Source organism: Juglans microcarpa x Juglans regia, chromosome 3D, assembly GCF_004785595.1.
Source record: "Juglans microcarpa x Juglans regia isolate MS1-56 chromosome 3D, Jm3101_v1.0, whole genome shotgun sequence".
Classification (NCBI taxonomy): domain Eukaryota; kingdom Viridiplantae; phylum Streptophyta; class Magnoliopsida; order Fagales; family Juglandaceae; genus Juglans; species Juglans microcarpa x Juglans regia.
In genome coordinates this window covers 35,440,209-35,457,768 of record NC_054598.1, presented here as the reverse complement: position 1 = coordinate 35,457,768, position 17,560 = coordinate 35,440,209, and the positions used below count along the sequence as shown (strand labels likewise).

Below are 17,560 nucleotides of genomic sequence, written 5' to 3'. Positions count from 1 at the left end.
AGTGTAGTCTTAAATTTATAAAATCTTGGATTAAGGTCATCCCCCTTAACATGCATATATATTGTTTTCACATGCAACAAAATATAAAATACGATACATGACCATTAATTAAGGTGTAAAATTAACGACGGACCAGTCTAGCTAACTTAACTTGGATTTAAATAGTATCAAAATTACCAAGTATTTTATTGGTGTAGATTGAAGAACTTCTATGAAGTTTTGAAGAACTTGAAAGGAATTGGTTAATTAAGCCGTAAAATACATGCAATTAATAGAGTAATGACCAATTAATTAAGGACAAAAGAAATTAAAGGATTGAATATAAATTAATACTCGATCATAGTAATAATATCTAATGAATGCTACTTGAAGGGTACCAAAATATATATATATATATATATATATACGAATTTCATTACAACCTTAATTAGATAAAATATTCCACTTGCATGCAATTGTCAGCATATAATATACCTGGTGCCCTTTCCAAGAACTTTTTGGAAGATTCCCTTTTTTCTCAGTGGTGTTACTGTGGAAGATTTCAAATTAGTCAAAAGTGTTTGGCAACTATTCCAAATTACTCTTTTTCCTTTTAATCTTTGTTTGATCTATTCTTGACCATTGTATATATATACATATATATAGATAGATGACTTTATTGTGACTAATAATAGGTGGACACATATACGTGCTTTGTTTTATATGCACGATCAATTATCGAGTCATACCGAACTTAAAGATCATGACCTTCAAGTAGTTATTATTCAACTATAATCTTTAATTATATATATATATATATATATATATATATATATATATATTGTATGTTGATATAATTTCCCGTTAGCTGTTTGAAAAAAAAAAAATTCCCGTTAGCCAAGTCCGTCACAAGGTCCTCCAAATCCCAAGCCTGCAAGTTAACTTTATAAGACCCTAGACCTGGTTTGGATAGGGAAATGTTTCCATCTCATCTCAATATCTATAAATCACAAATATAAATATTTTTTAATTTCAAATCTTCAAATTTTTTATTTAATCATTACTTAATTATTACATTTTTTTTAAAACTTATCAACAAAATACAAAAAATAATTTAATTTTTTCAAATCTCAAAATAAAAATAATATTATAAAATAATATTTTTATTTAAATGTTTCTCTCTCATTTCTCAAAATTCTATAAAACATGTTAACTCAAATTATTTTACTATTATTTACAGATCAAATCATCTCATCTCATCTCACCATCTAAACCAGACCTAAAGAGAGTTAGGTGAGATTGTGGCGAAAAGTTTTTCTCTTTTTATTAGGTCCATGAGTGTCATCAACATTTAATGCTTTTCACTTGGATGGTTGGTTGTATTTAATGCTAATTTGCAAGGGTTTGCCAAGTCCTTTTACATTAGAAGTCAGTTTGGACATTCATCTCATCTAATTTCATTATCGAGAAGAGCATTCTAATGAACTGATTGATGATCCCTGTTTGCTCCCCTTGGCCTGCCTCTTCTTGATACTTAGCATATTTAACTCGCCCTTGGATCCCCAATATTCCTTGCTAGCTAGGCATTTCTTGCGATGCTCTCATTCGACTAATTGTTGCGAGTCGGGATGGATTGCATTCCTCATCGCTGACAGCCTGCCTATTTCCCTCGTGATTCCTTGCGTTTAAGGCTTTTGGTCAGTTGGGCCTGATTTCTTGGGCCTTTTGCCTTCCGGGTTTTGTTCCCAAAAAATTATGCAATATTATTATTAAAACTTAATTAATAGCTTGAAGTAAGATTGTTCACCCAATGAAGACTTGAGTATCTAGCAAAATCAATATCCGCATCCGGTTACTCCGATGCAGGCCTATCCACAAACTGGGCTTAACCTTAGTCCTTTTTTTATTTATTATTTATTTATATATATATATATATATATATATATAAATAACCATGGGCATTTTTCATAAGGCCTTTTTATGGGTATATTTCTTCAATTTTTGTAATAGACTTTTATCTTCCCTATTTGTTTCTAAATAAGGATATTTTTTTTAAAGATTTATTATTATTAATTCAATCAAATACATATTTAAGAAAGAACATTTAGAAATTATTTTAAAATGCTCGTGTAAAGAACTCTCTCTCTCTCTCTCTCTCTAAACTGAAGTGATCCATTTGAAAAGATAAATTTACAAGAGCGAGGAATGGATTGCAAGGAAACGACGTCGTAAATTTCCTAAACCCTTTTCCTTTTCCACGTTTTACTTTTACAGATCAATATTTTAACAAAAATTTTATACATAAGTCACACACTCTTGTACATCACTTAAAAATATATAAATTTATTCTTTTACCCTCATGTTTAGGGATGTAACCGGTCCGGTCCGGTTCAATTTTAGACAAAATCTATGACCGAACCGGTATGTACTGGTTTTGTATTTTTCAAAACTGATTACGCACCAATTACCCTCCTAAACCGGTACTTCTGGTTTTACAGGTTTCCAGTCTGGTCCGGTCTGATTTTTCAATTTTTTTAAAATATAAGTTTCACAATTTGTTATTAAAAATTTGTTTATTAAAAAAAAAACTGATTTTAAAAAATCTATTTTATACTTTTATTAATATATTAGACTATATAATAGTATTAATATTAGACTATTGGTATAGTTATAAGTTATATATTAGTATTAGTTATAAATTATATATTTAATATTAGTATTAGTTATAAACTTTTAGTGATTTAGTATTAACATTTTATGTAATAATTTATAAATTATAATAAGAAATTATTTCATATATGAATTATATATATTATATATAAAAATTTCACATAAGAATTTATAATTATACATAATATATAAAACTTATATATATTAATATATATATAATATTTTGTGTAAAAATTATATATATAATAATACAAATATTATTTTATATATATATTTTTTATCAACCGGTCTGGTCTGAAAAATCCTAAAACCGAAACCGGCCTGTTTTCACATTCTAAGAACCAGTAGCCCGATTTTCTGGTTTGAATTTACACCCCTACTCATGTTTCATGAAATATAAAATATGAGTGTAAAAAAGTAAAATCATATATTTTTTAAGTGGTGTGAAAAGTGTGAAGCTTCTATATAACTCAAGTCATGTATATTGTCCAAGTATATATACCTCACCCGCAGTTCCTCCACAATATTCTTCACTCGCCTGCCACCAATCGACCTCCTCCTCCTCCTCCATCACTGTTCAAAAGAATTGGGTCCCCCATTCTGGAATTTCTATTACTATGAGGGAAGTCCATATAAATGGTGCTTCTAGTTTGTATACTATTGTATCGAATCCGAAATCCCCCAATCTGTATCAGTAACTGAGAATGTGGGGAAGCCATCCTTAAATGAACAATCCACCCCTGAAATTGAAAAGAAGTACGTGCATAGTGTTTATGATGCTATTGCTCCACATTTCAGTTCCACCCGGTTTGCCAAGTGGCCAAAAGTTGCCACCTTTTTATCATCTTTGGCTTCAGGATCTCTTGTTCTGGATGCAGGATGTGGAAATGATAAGTACTTGGGTCCGGATCCTGATTGCTTTTTCAAAGGATGTGATATAAGTGCTCCCTTAATCAAAATCTGTGTGGATAGAGGGCATGAGGTTCTGGTTGCAGATGCTGTAAATCTTCCATTCAGAAATAGTTTTGGTGATGCAGCAATCTCTGTTGCTGTATTACATCATCTAAGTACAGAGACTAGGAGAAGAAAAGCCATTGAAGAATTAGTTAGAGTTGTCAAAAAGGGTGGCCTAGTTCTGATTACAGTATGGGCTGTAGAACAGGAGGATAGATCGTTGGTTGCAAAATGGACACCACTAACACAAAAGTATGCTGAAGAGTGGATAGGACTAGATAGTCCTCATGCTCGTAGCCTTTCATCCATACCATTACAAAGCATCCCAGAAAGTGAGGGGAATGGTTCAGGAGAGCATGTAAAACATTGCAAGGGGACTTCAATGGAGAATATGTATGAAATTATAAATGGATCAGCGACCTTTAAACATGAAGAGAATACCAAGAATCAACAGGAGTATTTTGTCCCTTGGCATTTACCTTATCATCGTGCTGAGGTAAGTGGTGCTTCTGCTCTTGCAAATGGTCTGGCTATGAAAGATGATAAGAAGGGTGCCGTTGTGCACAACAGATATTACCATGTTTTTAGTGAAGGCGAACTTGAAAGGTAACTTGTTACTTTCTTTTAAATGTTTTCGTGTTGATTTAACTTGTTTTTATTGTTTTTGTATGTCATTGATTCTATAATTGTTTGTTATGCGTAATTTTCTACCAATTGGTTATGTATCACTCAAAAGGAAATTCTGGTCTATCACACATTGTCCCCCTTGCTCGAATTGTCTCTAAATAGAAAGCTATGTCCCCACCCCCCCCCCCCCTTCTGCCTGTGCTTCTATGTCTTCGAGCATGACTGTTGACCATGCCTCTTGTTTGGGGTGCCTTTGATCCCAATACCTATGGACTGGGCCAATCACATTGCAGACACACACACACACACACGCATATGTATGCATCTATAGTTTTGTGCAATGAAGTCGAGTCACTTGCCTTCGTAGCATTTCCCAGGCAGTGTTACTTTTGTGATGAATTCAGTACAAAATTCTTGGCAAGTACTCACACCAGCCAATTCCATTGACTTGTCTTTGGGTACGGGAGATTGAGATGCTTTTCTGTAGGACTAGCATATAGAAATATGTGGCTGATAGTCAGGATTTTCCTATAACAATTCCTTAACATGAATGCTTATATCTGTGTGAGTTTGTGCTAAAGACCGTTTACTGCAAGTGAAAAGGCCAATTGAGCTAACTGACAGTCCAAAAATGAGAGGAAGCCCATTAGTGTTAGTGTCATTTGTCAAAGAAACTTTGACCGGGATTTCCTTGCAATAATTGCATAACACGAATGCTTATACCTCCGCAAGTTTGTGCCAGATGACCATATGTACTGCACAGAGAGGCCAATTGTGCTAACTGAAAGACCTATAACGAGAGAGGCCTATTGATGTTAATGTTTAAGAAACTCAAAAAAGAGAATCGAAGTTCAGTTATTAACCTTTGATGATCTTAACCATTTTCAAGTGTAACTAGACATAACCCTCTGTTGTTTTCCCGGCTTTTTAAGTGCTAGTACAAGATTTCTAGATAGATATATTATTATATATTAAATATTTTGATTTTTATTGATTCTGTAATTTCTTTTTTCCCATGTTCATCCAAGCCTTGACATGCTTGTGTATGTATGATGCATGATGTTTTATCCCTCCTTGTTTATCATGCCTTTCTGCAGGCTAGTATACGGTATGGGCAATGTAATAATTGTTGATCGGTTTATGACAAATCAAACTGGTGTAGCATTCTTGAAAGGATATTATGACATATTGAAGTTGCTGCCTTGGCGAGCCAAATGGGTTTTGTATAAGATGCTTTATCTGGCAAACTTTCATGCTTCACAAGTTGACCCATGTGTACATATCACTGAAAAGTTAGTTGTTATGATGCTCAGTGTACTGTTTCTAACATCTATGGCGAAGGCTTGGCCCCATTTGGGAGGTGGGGAGACACTGGTAAGAGTATTAAGCATTGGCCTTCAAATTTCAAAGAGATGTACTATACCATCACTTGGAGATTTTGGGTGATTCAATGTATACTATTACCATGTATTGGACTTTTAAATTATATTTTTAAAGAGTAGTGTTATTTGAATGTCTTTACACCACACATTACCCACATGACATAATTTGATTTGTAAGATTAAAAATATTCAAATTTTAAAATTTCTTTTCCAAATCAAATTATGCCACTTGGATGGTGTGTGGTGTAAAGACCTTCAAGTAAAATTATTATTCATTTTTAAAGGTGCAATTATGCGGCCTAGGGGAAAAAATTAAGAGGCTATATTATGCCTTTGTACTAATCAACCTTGGATCAAATTTCAGTTCATTCGAGTCATGCATATCAAGTTGCATTTACCATTTTTTTAAATGAGAAGAATGCAACGTGTGATCCCCGAACAAGCTCAAAACTATGAGATTAGTTTGTAGTTCATTGTCAACTTTCAATTCCATTTTATGAAGGCATTTTTTGGAACCCTAAAATTGAAATAGCTTTGAAGAAAATATTTGAGCCATTCTACTCATCATTCTTATATCACGCTTATTATTATTATTATTATTATTTTTTTATATCCTTACTAAACTAAATAAATTATTCAACTCATCATCTAAATACTACACATTTGGTAAGAAAAAAAAAATGTGTAGTATAGGAATGATGAGTAGAATTTTTCAAAATATGTAGGATAAATTATATGGCATTTCAGTTTGTGCGAAGAAGATCCCACCATCGTGATGAATGGTCGCCTACAATGACATTGCTCCAAACTGCATAACCATTTCAGCTCACACTGTCGGAAGGATTCCTTTGAAATCTGTGATCTAAGAATTCAAGCACCCATAATTCGACATTCAAATATGGTCAAGATTGCAAGGAGAGAAATGATCACGCGGTCACCATGTCACGAGTATGGCCATTAATACAATAAACGAAAATTTTCAGACAAATATGGAAGGGAATCAGGATGTTTAAGCACTACATGGTAAAAAAGATCATTTAAGTCCCATGAACAAGTTTTCTCGTGCTTACAAAATGGCCCACCATCAAGCAAGTGCGTGCCACCGTACTGTTCCAACAAAGACTACAATGCCTTCAGGTGGGAGCTAGGTATGATAGATAAATGGAATTATAACATGAACAAATTGCAATTACTTCATGCTAACTTTTCCAAAATTATGGAAGGTATTTGAATTACTAGGTATTGTGTAAGAAAACTAGGAGTAAAACTAACACTAGCAGTTCAAGCTCCAGTCATATTGCTGATATATCACCTTCAACTGAGAGTTGGCAAGCAAATCCAGTAATGCTTCTGAGTCAGCAGGCTCTAAGTAGTTTGATGCATGCTTTAGTACCTCTACCTCATTCTTGCCAAAATCTACATTAAACCTGGGCATCATCGATTCAGGTAATAGTATTAGATACCATAAGTTGCAATCTAAATCAACTTATCATAAAAATCATGATTGTATAAAATACTGAATTAATAGTATTTCTGTTCTATGACTTGGCTACACAAAGAGATGTTGTGGGCAGGTGTGTATGCATATAGTACCTTATGTATCTGTACGCATGAGAGAGAGAGAGAGAGAGAGAGAGAGAGAGAGAGAGAGAGTTTCTAAGGTTTGACATTCATTTCTATAGAGAAGTGCTCCATGGACCAAGGTACACCCCCCTCCCGGAAAAAAAAAAAAAAAACAAAACAAAAAATAAAAAAGAATTACAATAATTCCTCCATTTTTTAACCTTACCATTTAAGGATCTTACTGGCTGATGCAACCTTGGCATTCATATCAACAATGATTCCTCCATTTCTTAAAAAATTACGGGCTGCATCCATTAACTCTTTATCAATATTCCCTGGAGAATAGCATCGTAATGCAGGCCCAGACCGGGTCCCACAAACCAGTGCAAAGTGTATGAGAGGCTCCGAATAAGGAAGAGCTACCTGGTACAAAAGAATAAAGATCGCCAATCAAGAATCCCAACTCTTGGCAAATGAAGAGAAAGCAAACAGAAATCACCGAGAAGTTTTCAACATAATCAAATATGGAAACAAGATCCCCAGTGTCTTGTCCCCTCTACATTCCAATCTATCATAGATGTGACAGAAGGAAAAACTGCTTCTACTCTAATATGGGAAACTGTTCAAGAAGTAGAGGTGCATAGCAAAAGCTTAATGCATTCATTTTGTATATATAAAGGCAGGAATTGCTCAGTGGCTAGGGCCCCATGCATAAAAAATTAATACGCTCCTTGTTTACCCTTCCACAATGAATGCTATGATACAAAAACCTCACATATTGATCCTGAACAAAATTCAAATCAACGCCACCTCATTGGACAGAGATGGTCAAGTGGCAGTTAAAAGAGTAATTTAGTCCATAAAAATGTACCTGATATTGATAGTCGAGAAAATTATATTGTGGCTTTCTTACCTTGGAACGTTTATCTTTTGCACCAAATGGCTTCATGAGATTGAATGGTGGTCGCTGGTTGCCCCTTAAAATACCATTTTGAATAGCTGATAGTGAGAAGGTGGACCCACCAACAACATACTTAAAGTCTCCAAACAACTTTCTCCGTTCCAGTGGCCCAGCTGGATGACCCAAAACCAAAATCGCATGGATGGCCATCATATTATAGAGATTTATAAAGAAAGCAAGCTTCTCTTCCCTTGGCATATCTTGGACTTCCACTCTTTGAAGCTCCTGAACTATTCTCAAGTACCTAGAGAGATGTACAAATGACTTAAATATAAGAACTCGAATTTGTTGATCAATACTCAATAGCGACTTTTGCTCACAAACCTTGCAAATTCTTCACTTCCATGAATACTTCTGTAATCCACATGCTTTCCATCTTCTGACGTGTAGGCTTCAAGAATTCCATAGAACAAAAATCTCAGCCTAGATGCAATGTCCAGGATAGGCTTCGGTTTCACATCAGTTATACCCCGAGGGATGTTATGACATTGAGATGACACAATAGGATCATCATCCAAGAAGCGATACAAGTGGTTACCATCTTCAAATAGATTCTCTCTAGAGAAATGGAAACAGAGATAGAGAGAGAAGAATGGTCAATTATGGAATTAAAAAAATAAGACCAAGAGTCACAAGTATAAAGATCAAGAAGCCCGCCCTTCAAGAGACTTACTCAAGAACGTGTTGAAAAAAGAATGTGCTAGCAAGCTTTCGTCCAAATTCAATAGCCTGTCCCGAAACACAAGAACAAGGCAAAATGAAATGAAAATGTTAAGCAATGAAATAATCAAGGTAAAACACAGATGAACTGAGAAAGAATTTTTATTTTGCATTTGTATTAATAACTTGTTGTTTGACTATTAATTCAAGAGGGCCATTCAATAGGTAATAGATTAAATGGGCAGAGATACCCCTCCTCAGCCTCCTATTCAGAAGTAAATAAAGGAAGAAAGAAAGGATACTAAATTACAATATATGAAATCTTTTCTAGATATGAGACACAATAGAGATAGAAAGGCTCGGGATCCATAACACCAAAGATCCCCATTCAAGGCCATCTAGATTGCTCCTTTACCTAACCTAGAAGCACCCATAATAAGTAAACTGCTCAAGCATCGCTTGTGCTGAAAATAACAAAAACCATAAAGGTCACAGAATTGATACAGAAATATCTAAAAAGAAAAAGAAAAATCTAATGCAAAGGGCATCCCACTGCACTTGTAATCTGATAAGGAGTAAGAATAGGTAAATTTTAGGAGTTGAATAAACATTATAGCCAATAGGTAGATCATTAATATGCATATCCTTCATCATGGCCACTGGATCTACCATCCAACTGTCACCCACCCAAAAAGCAAGATCCTAACCTAAGCTCTCAAATTCAGCGATGGTCCTAGAAATGCATTTTTTTTTTTTAATAAGTAAGAAAAAGTTATTAATCCTCATAATTAGGCAAAGCCCAAGTACACAGGTAGTATATAAGAGAAATATGCCTAATTACAGCATACTAGCAAAGAAAGAAGCATACAAGTCATTAAAATTAGCCCCCTCTAATACAATGGCCTTAGCCCAAAGTAACAAAGATTGATAAAAGAAAGCTCTAATATCCCCCCCCCCCCCCCCCCCCCCCCCCCCCCCCCCCCCCCCCCCCCCCCCCCCCCCAAAAAAAAAAAAAAGAACGTTCTCTATTTTCAAAGCATCATCCATTCCTCTCGTTCTATATACACCACATAAGACATACAGGCACCATCTAGAAAATGCATAAATTACAAAAACTAAATCAACTTCTAGAGTTAGATAAACTTAAACTTTAATTAAGGTTTAAAACTATGAGTGCATAAACTACTTGTTCTGGTTTTGTGATTTATTGTTTACTTTTACATCATCGAAGTTTACAATTAAATAACAAAAACGTCAACAATTTGTGCATGCAAATTTGTGTGCGAGTGTTTTGTTGTGAATCTTACACAATACTTAGGGTCAGTGATTGGTGGAATAGTTTAACTTATATGACTGAAGGAAATCTTCTAGTCCCCACATAATATAAGGCCCAAATACCCTTCATGTGTTGAACACTCAAGACTGTCAGACTGAGCCATGATCCCCAGAAAGTAAATTGACTTTCTCCAAACCTCAAAATAAAATATAACTGACCTCTTCCCTTTCCAAATACTGATCCTCTGATAAGAAATCCACAGCTTCTGAACCTATGAAACAGTTAGTGAACCTTCGCATTTTATAAAATCGGTCCTTAACAATAATAGATTCTTTCATTTTTTGGACAAGTAGGGCCAGCTCATCAATAGCCCCACTACTTGAGAGGTCATCTTCACCAGAAAGAGGTGGCAAAGGAGCTTCAAATGATGGTGCTTCATTTATCAGATAATCAATCTTTTCATCAAGCTTTCCAGATTCATTCGAGGCCTTTAGCTCACTCACCCCTCCAATAAGGATTTCATTGAAGAACACCTTGGGAACAGCAGAAGATCCAGAAATCTTCTCCAGTTCCAGCTTTCTACTGGGGTAGATATCTATGTTTATTTCAACGTATCTGAGCCTTTTCCAGTACAAAAATAACCTAGCCTCTTTGCAATCCTGGCATCCTAACCTTGTGTACAGAATAACTCTTCCTTTCATGGCTATAGGTTGTGTTGATCCTTTGCTGACTTCCTCCCTCTGCTCAGCTTTGTTATCTGCATCGGCATCATGTGACGTCATAATATAGCTCAAAGGATTCCACGCAGACCTCTCAGTTGTTTTCTGAGGGACTTCTTTCACATCACTATTTTCAGAGGAATTAGGTACATCCTTACTTTCATCACCAGGAAAATCCTGTCCATCTTCATCTTTTTTCCCAGAAAGGCGACGGAGAACGCTAGAAACTGCGACTGCACCCTTCTCCTTAACAAAGTTTGTGAGTGCCACTGCTTTCTCAACTACACCCTCCGTTCCATCAAAGACAGGCTCCTCTTCGTTCTCCTCACCAAAAACCCCCTCCATATTTTGGTCCTTATCATCCTCTTGAGCTTTAGACTCCAAATCCCTGCTCTCATTCATCTTGTCACCTAAATCCCTGCTCTCATTCATCTTGTTACCAGAGTCAACTTGGCCAATATCATCATCCAACTTTTGTTCTTGAGCTTTAGCCTGAAAATTCATACCCTCATCCATCTTATCACCCGATTCATCTTGCCGACTATCGTGGCCAAATTTAGGACTATCCCATCTCTCCTTTAATGGTTCCTCTCGATCTTCCTCCTGAACAAGAAGTTCTTCCTCCACCTTTTCAGCAGTTGGAGAATTCACTACACCTTTCTCAGTTGAGTCTTCTTTTTCCATAATGCCAGCAAGATATAAGTTTGATAAGTTTGGAAGCCAACTTATCAAAACATCGCACGGAAATTTTGGATGTTTGTGCACACTTGCAGATTGTGAGAGTTTAAACAGTTAATGCAGCTGCTACAAGAAGTTAAACAAGAGCTTAAAAAGTCATTACTTTGCGCACATAACTGCATGTTAAAATATAAAAAAAAAGGCACTATAAACATGACTGCAAACTCTTAATTCATAAATTTCTACATGCAGGTAATAATACAAACTTCAGACACTCATAAAGCAGTTACAGGATAAAAATGAAGACCAAATGGTAAATGACTTGGGTTCTAGATTGCCAGGAGTGGTTGGATTGTTTGTGTCTGCCCATATGCAATACCATTGGAATTCCCCATCTAATCGATTCTTATAGCTGTGCCTAAAATGATAGGATGGCCTTAAAAATCACCGACCACCTAAGATAGTAGTTAAAGGAGCCATTAATTAACAATGAAAATACAGGCATATTCAATAAATTAATTGTAGATTCTAGAGGTGCCCTGTTGGACAAATGTTTCTGCTTCCGTTACAGACATGTAAGAGTCGTGCCTTGTTCATCCAGACAAAAATATCAGATGTCGAATATATCAGATTAGTCGAGATAAGAACAGAAAACAACAACCCACCTATGGAGCCCACTTAAATACTTTCCATCAAACGACCCGGTCAATAGCTAATGCAAGTCTTAGAATATTTAAATCCCAAAGATTCGAGCAAGGTAAGAAAAAGGATAAAGATTCAAAGTTTGGTCAAAGAACCAACTGCATATAGAAAACCAGGACAAATGCATAAAGCAACAACAAATCAATTAAAGCTACCCGAATACAGAGAAAGTGAAAAATAAAAAAGGATCTTTTGAATAAATTTCGTTTCCAATTCAAATGAATTATCAGTAGCCGGACAGATATAGAATATCAATCTTTGAAGCCTATTACCCGCATATAAAATAAACAAAAAGAAAAGAAAATCCAATCTCACGAACCACACAAGTAATAATAATCAAAAGCATGAAACCGTCAGCATTAATCTTACAGATACGAGAAGATTGTGCAAACAAAATCAAAACAGGGACAACATGATAGTCGAAAATTCAGGTGAAAATTTTCAACGTGCGAACAAAAAATGAGAAAAAAATCTTACAGATCTGAGAAGACTGGGAATGGCGAAGAAAAGATCCGAAGGAATTACAAAAATGGCAATAAATATCTTGGGAGTTACAAAACAAGTTTTGTTTTCTTATTTTTGGGGTCAATACAGATAATGAATTGAAAGAACAGGACACGAGGCGATTTCAGAGTGAAGAGAAACAAGCGCCAGGAGCGGGAAGTCCGTGGGCTGAAAATAAGAAAAATGTTGAACGTGATGATGGACTTTGGACCCCGCCTTTTATAGTTGGGGGACCACTTCTCGTCCCTACGTTAATCTTCAACTATTTTTTTTTTTAACTTGCTTTTTTTTTTTTTAATCATTGCAACTTCAACAGGTGATTTTCTTTACAAATTGGTGTTTAGGTTTTCATATATGATTTGGATTCAAAGATGAAATGAGATGTTTTAGATAAAAGATAAAAATTAAAAAAAATATTATTAGAATATTATTTTTTAATATTATTATTATTTGAGATTTGAAAAAGTTGAATTGTTTATTATATTTTGTATAGAAATTTCGAAAATTTGTAATGATGAGATGAGATGAAACACTTTTCGAATTTAAACCGGGACAAAAATGTCATGTAATTTTCTAATGGTAAATTAATGAAAGTGTCTAATTAATTAATTGCTAATCGGACAATGTTATTAGGATGGAATTTTGCACTAAATTGTGACCTTTTTTTTTCCAATTTTCTTTTCACTTTTTGAATTTTTAATAAAAAATCAGCTATAAAAAGGATTTTTTGTTCATGCAAAATAAATAAATTAATAAACTATTACATCGGTACACTTTCTTTGTCAAAATAGCATCTTTCTTAACATTAATGGCTTATTTGGATGTAAGATGGTTTCATAAATAGTTAAAAACCTTTTTGAGATGATGATTTTCTAGAATTTTTAAAAGTGTGGGAACCAATTACAAAATTATGTTTATATGTGAAAATTTTTAAGAGATAATATAATAAATAATATTAAATTTTTATTTAAATTAGGAAAAAAAAAACAAAAATATGAATTTATTGCAAACAACTTGATTTATTTACTCAAATTGAAGCTACAATCAACAAATAAATAGTAAGTTCTACAAGTTGATCGTGTATTTCCAAGTTGAGATCATATTTCTCATATAGTGAGATATTGTATAAATGAACTTCAACATCCCCAACACAATAGAGAATACATTACAAGTGGTCTTTTGTTCCAAACTGTTCTACTCATTGGAGAACACATCCGCACACTTCCGATAAGATTTGATTTATAAGAAAATTTTAAAATTAAATCATATGACAAATCAAATCATATCATCTCAATAGTGTGAAAGGTGCGTTCTCCACACCAGCTTGCAATTATAATATCCCATTGTCTTGTAACATCCTCTGAGTGCATGATGTACCTAGAAAGAAGTGGAACAAATATTCCTCACTCTCTCTCAACACGAAAGTAAAAAAAAAAAAAAAACTCCAATGAGACGCGAAGTTCCTACATAAAGCACTTTTTTACAGTTCACTTGTAAAAAAGAGCGTGCATTTACATATTCATAATTAGTACCTGAACATGTCTACAGTAATGCCCTCTTACTGATGCGAGCCATGATGCTCAATATTCATGGAGGAGTAACATTACATCGTTCTCGAGAAATGCCCCAGGGAGAGTTGGATTTATGAAGTGAATTGGAACCCTCTGCACCCTTTTTCTTTCGACCTTTCCTAGTTTATATCAACATGTACAAGAGCGATGACAGGGTGCAGAGCGGGAGTCGGGGATGGTCCCTCATTCCCAGTACTTCTTGTGATACATTCATTCACTGTTTATCTTTTACCACTAATCCTGCAGACCAATTTATGATGTATCTGCAGCTCAGTATAAATCCGCCCGCTGTATCTTAGTTGATATATATATACCTGATGCCTGCAGTACATAGATCAAACATTGGAATCCATATGGGCAAAAGATTAAGTAGACAGTAAGCAATATTCGGATGAAGCCTCCATATCCCACTTGAAATCTCCACACGCAGCAAGGACTGTTGCAATGATGTAATCATCCACCACAATACCCTCTGCTTTCATCCGATACATGAGCTTCAAAGCCTCTTGGCAGAGCCCATTCTTTGCATAACCCATAATCATAGCCTTCCAAGAAACCAAATTTCGATCGGGCATGCTGTCAAAAACTTGGGATGCCTCTGACAAATATCCGCATTTTGCATACATATTGATTAATGCACTACCCACAAACACATTAGACAAGGAAGGGGTCTTGTTTGCACAAGAATGAATCAATTTTCCTAGACGGACAGTTTCCAGATTAGCACACGCTTTCAAAGCTGATGAATAAGTAAAAGAGTTGGGATCAACACCTTCCTCCATCATTTCTCCCAAGAACTCAAGAGCCTCAGACTCATGCCCAAGTCGTGCACCACCTGAAATAATGGCAGTCCATGATACAACATCTCTACGGGGCATCTGCTGGAGGACCTTGAAGGCATGATTATACTCTGCACATCTACAGTAAAACCATACTAGAGTGCTTGCTATGTATATATTGGTCTTGATGGATTTCTTAATTATTTGTGCATGAAGTTCCCTTCCCAATAGTGTAGCCTCAATTGAGCCACAAGCCCTGAGGACGCTAACAATTGTCCAGTTGTTAGAATTTATTTTTCGTCTCTTCATCACTCTGAAGAGTCTTATGGCCTCCTCACCAAGTCCCTTTCGGGCATATCCAGCTATAAATGATGTCCAAGTAACCATGTTTCTATACCTCATTCGATTAAAGACTTTTTTAGAATCTAGCATCTCCCCACATTTTGCATACATATCAACGAGGGAAGTCCCTACAAAAACATCATTCCTAAACATTTTCTTCACTATGGTACCATGTAACTGCCTCCCAAATTTGAATGCCTTTTCCTCTCCACAAGCCTTCAGAACACCACATACTGTAAACTCATTAGGGAAAGATCCATTACTTAACATTCGTGAGAACAGTGAAATGGCCTCCTGTCCATGTCCTTGTTGTGCACAAGCCGTAATCATAGTTGTCCAACAAACCACATCCTGCTCTTGCATCCGATCAAATGCACGAAATGCACTTGGCAGTTTCCTACATTGCGCATAGAAATGAACGATGGAACTATCCACAATCAAGTTCCTCGAACCACCTTTCACAATACAGGCATGAAATTGACTCCCAAGCTCAAAATCCGACCTCCTACTGCACATATTCAAAACACACACAAACATCTTTTCATTTGCTCGGATCCCATTTTCAATAGAATCATTAAACAACCTCAAAGCCTCATCATCCAAACCAACGTTTAAATACCCATTAATGAGAGCAGTCCAAGTAACCACATTCCTGTTCGGCAATTTATCAAACACCTTACGAGCTTCAACTACCTTCCCAAACCCCAGATAAGTACTTATCAAATTATTACCCATGTAGATGACAGACTCCCGAAAACATTTCACAACCACCGCATGTATACTTCTGACCTCTTTTAAACTACGACTCGATCGAAGCCAAAGCGCGAGCCGGTCAGGAACGAGCCACTGGCTCACCGACTGGCCATCACAAAAATCGGCATCTGGGATTTCTTGGCAGCTGGAGATATCGCTTGGGTTCCGATAGTGAGACGTTGAATCCGTGGTGGCCCTGTAATGCTTACTATTCCTTGAGCTCGAATTCTTCCTTTGCGTCGAGCACGTGTTCCCAAGCCTTGCCAAAGCTAGAGTCGAGAAACATATAAATATTATCAGTGCTAATACATAAAGAATTCAAATTTATCTAAGATTGAGAGTTCTGGTCTGGCCTGCTAGACTGGCTCGTTTCTTACCCAATTTTGAGGCCAGGTCCGTTTTCCTATTAATCTCAACCTTGGCTAAGAAATCCAGGCCAGTAAAGATACATTCCCAGTTGCATTATTTCAGCATATTATTATTATTATTTTTATATAAGTAAAGACTCTGAGTGATGAAATTTTAAACCCAGCTCAGCAAAATGAGATTAGCATCAGAATAACAACTAAGACTAGAGATACTATTCGGGAAACTTGTAGGTTTTTTTCTTTTAGTTCCCAAAGAGAACCCCTCAAATATTCAACTAAAGCAAACAGGTTATATCTTCTTGCCTTCAAGTCGAGAAGAGGAACAACAAAAGGTGATTCGAGCTGAGTTTCTAATGGCTCTGACAGCGAGAGTAGGGGTTCTAACCGGGAAAGAACAAGAGGCCTGGAGAGTCACAGAAGATAAATCCATATGAAGTTTGAAAGAATTTTAGGGGAAAAAGGTTGAAAAATTCTGGGTATTAGGATTTCAAATGGGAATGGTCAAACGCAGACGGAGGGTTTTAGGACAGAGGTTGGATTAGGCGCGAACAGAACGGAACACTGCACTGATGATATCGATAACACCGTTTCGTTTTTCCGGCCAAATTCAACTACGGTCGTGGACACCTTTTGTAAATAAATAAAAAGAAATATTAATAAATTCTAGATATTATTCTAGTTTAATATAATATATTAGATTTTTATTTTATAATAAATTAAATTTATAATTTAATAAACCACATTAAATATTTGTAAACTTTTTTATTTATAATTCCTGTATAGACTAAATATTTTTCATAAATAAATAAATAATATTTGATGTAAGTATAGAATGTGTGTACATGCCATTTAGAAAAATATAAGATTTACCATAAAAAAAATAATAATTTTCTTAAGTGAATCTCAATTGTTTTTGAAAGAAAAAAAAAAAAAACTTCTACAAAATTAGTACACTGCAATCTTACCAAGATATTTTTCTTATCTTATGGATAAACTCTAAGGCCTCGTTTAGATATAAAAATGATTTCATCTCATCTTATTATTATAATTTTTTTAAATTCACACACAAAAT

The 17,560-nt window shown here is 35.3% G+C and overlaps 3 protein-coding genes across 5 annotated transcripts; 1 reads left to right on the top strand and 2 right to left on the bottom strand.

Moving 5' to 3' along the window:
* The first annotated feature begins 3,126 nt into the window (after positions 1-3,126).
* LOC121255270 (tRNA (carboxymethyluridine(34)-5-O)-methyltransferase-like) lies at positions 3,127-5,703 on the top strand. The gene is given in 4 exon segments (XM_041155546.1): positions 3,127-3,141; positions 3,299-4,209; positions 5,328-5,368; positions 5,371-5,703. Coding segments are annotated over 4 exon segments (1,011 nt in total). The 3' UTR covers positions 5,415-5,703.
* A 917-nt stretch (positions 5,704-6,620) lies between these two features.
* LOC121256710 lies at positions 6,621-12,866 on the bottom strand. 2 transcript variants are annotated; one of them, XM_041157583.1, is made up of 7 exons: positions 12,649-12,866; positions 10,291-11,595; positions 8,810-8,865; positions 8,461-8,694; positions 8,089-8,380; positions 7,402-7,598; positions 6,621-7,039 (listed from the first exon to the last, which is right to left on the bottom strand). In XM_041157583.1, the coding sequence occupies exons 2-7, from the start codon at positions 11,473-11,475 to the stop codon at positions 6,886-6,888; spliced, it is 2,118 nt and encodes a 705-aa protein (XP_041013517.1). In that variant the 5' UTR covers positions 11,476-11,595; positions 12,649-12,866; the 3' UTR covers positions 6,621-6,885. The 2 variants fall into 2 exon arrangements, with proteins under 2 accessions (XP_041013517.1, XP_041013518.1); XM_041157584.1 differs by having other exon boundaries at positions 10,291-11,592.
* Positions 12,867-13,707: 841 nt separating this feature from the next.
* LOC121256709 (pentatricopeptide repeat-containing protein At4g18520, chloroplastic-like) lies at positions 13,708-17,110 on the bottom strand. 2 transcript variants are annotated; one of them, XR_005939050.1, is made up of 4 exons: positions 16,792-17,110; positions 14,721-16,389; positions 14,208-14,589; positions 13,708-14,052 (listed from the first exon to the last, which is right to left on the bottom strand). XR_005939050.1 is itself a non-coding variant. In XM_041157582.1 (2 exons), the coding sequence occupies exons 1-2, from the start codon at positions 16,916-16,918 to the stop codon at positions 14,612-14,614; spliced, it is 1,905 nt and encodes a 634-aa protein (XP_041013516.1). In that variant the 5' UTR covers positions 16,919-17,110; the 3' UTR covers positions 14,596-14,611. The 2 variants fall into 2 exon arrangements, 1 of the variants encoding a protein (XP_041013516.1); XM_041157582.1 differs by lacking the exons at positions 13,708-14,052; positions 14,208-14,589 and having other exon boundaries at positions 14,596-16,389.
* Positions 17,111-17,560: the final 450 nt, after the last annotated feature.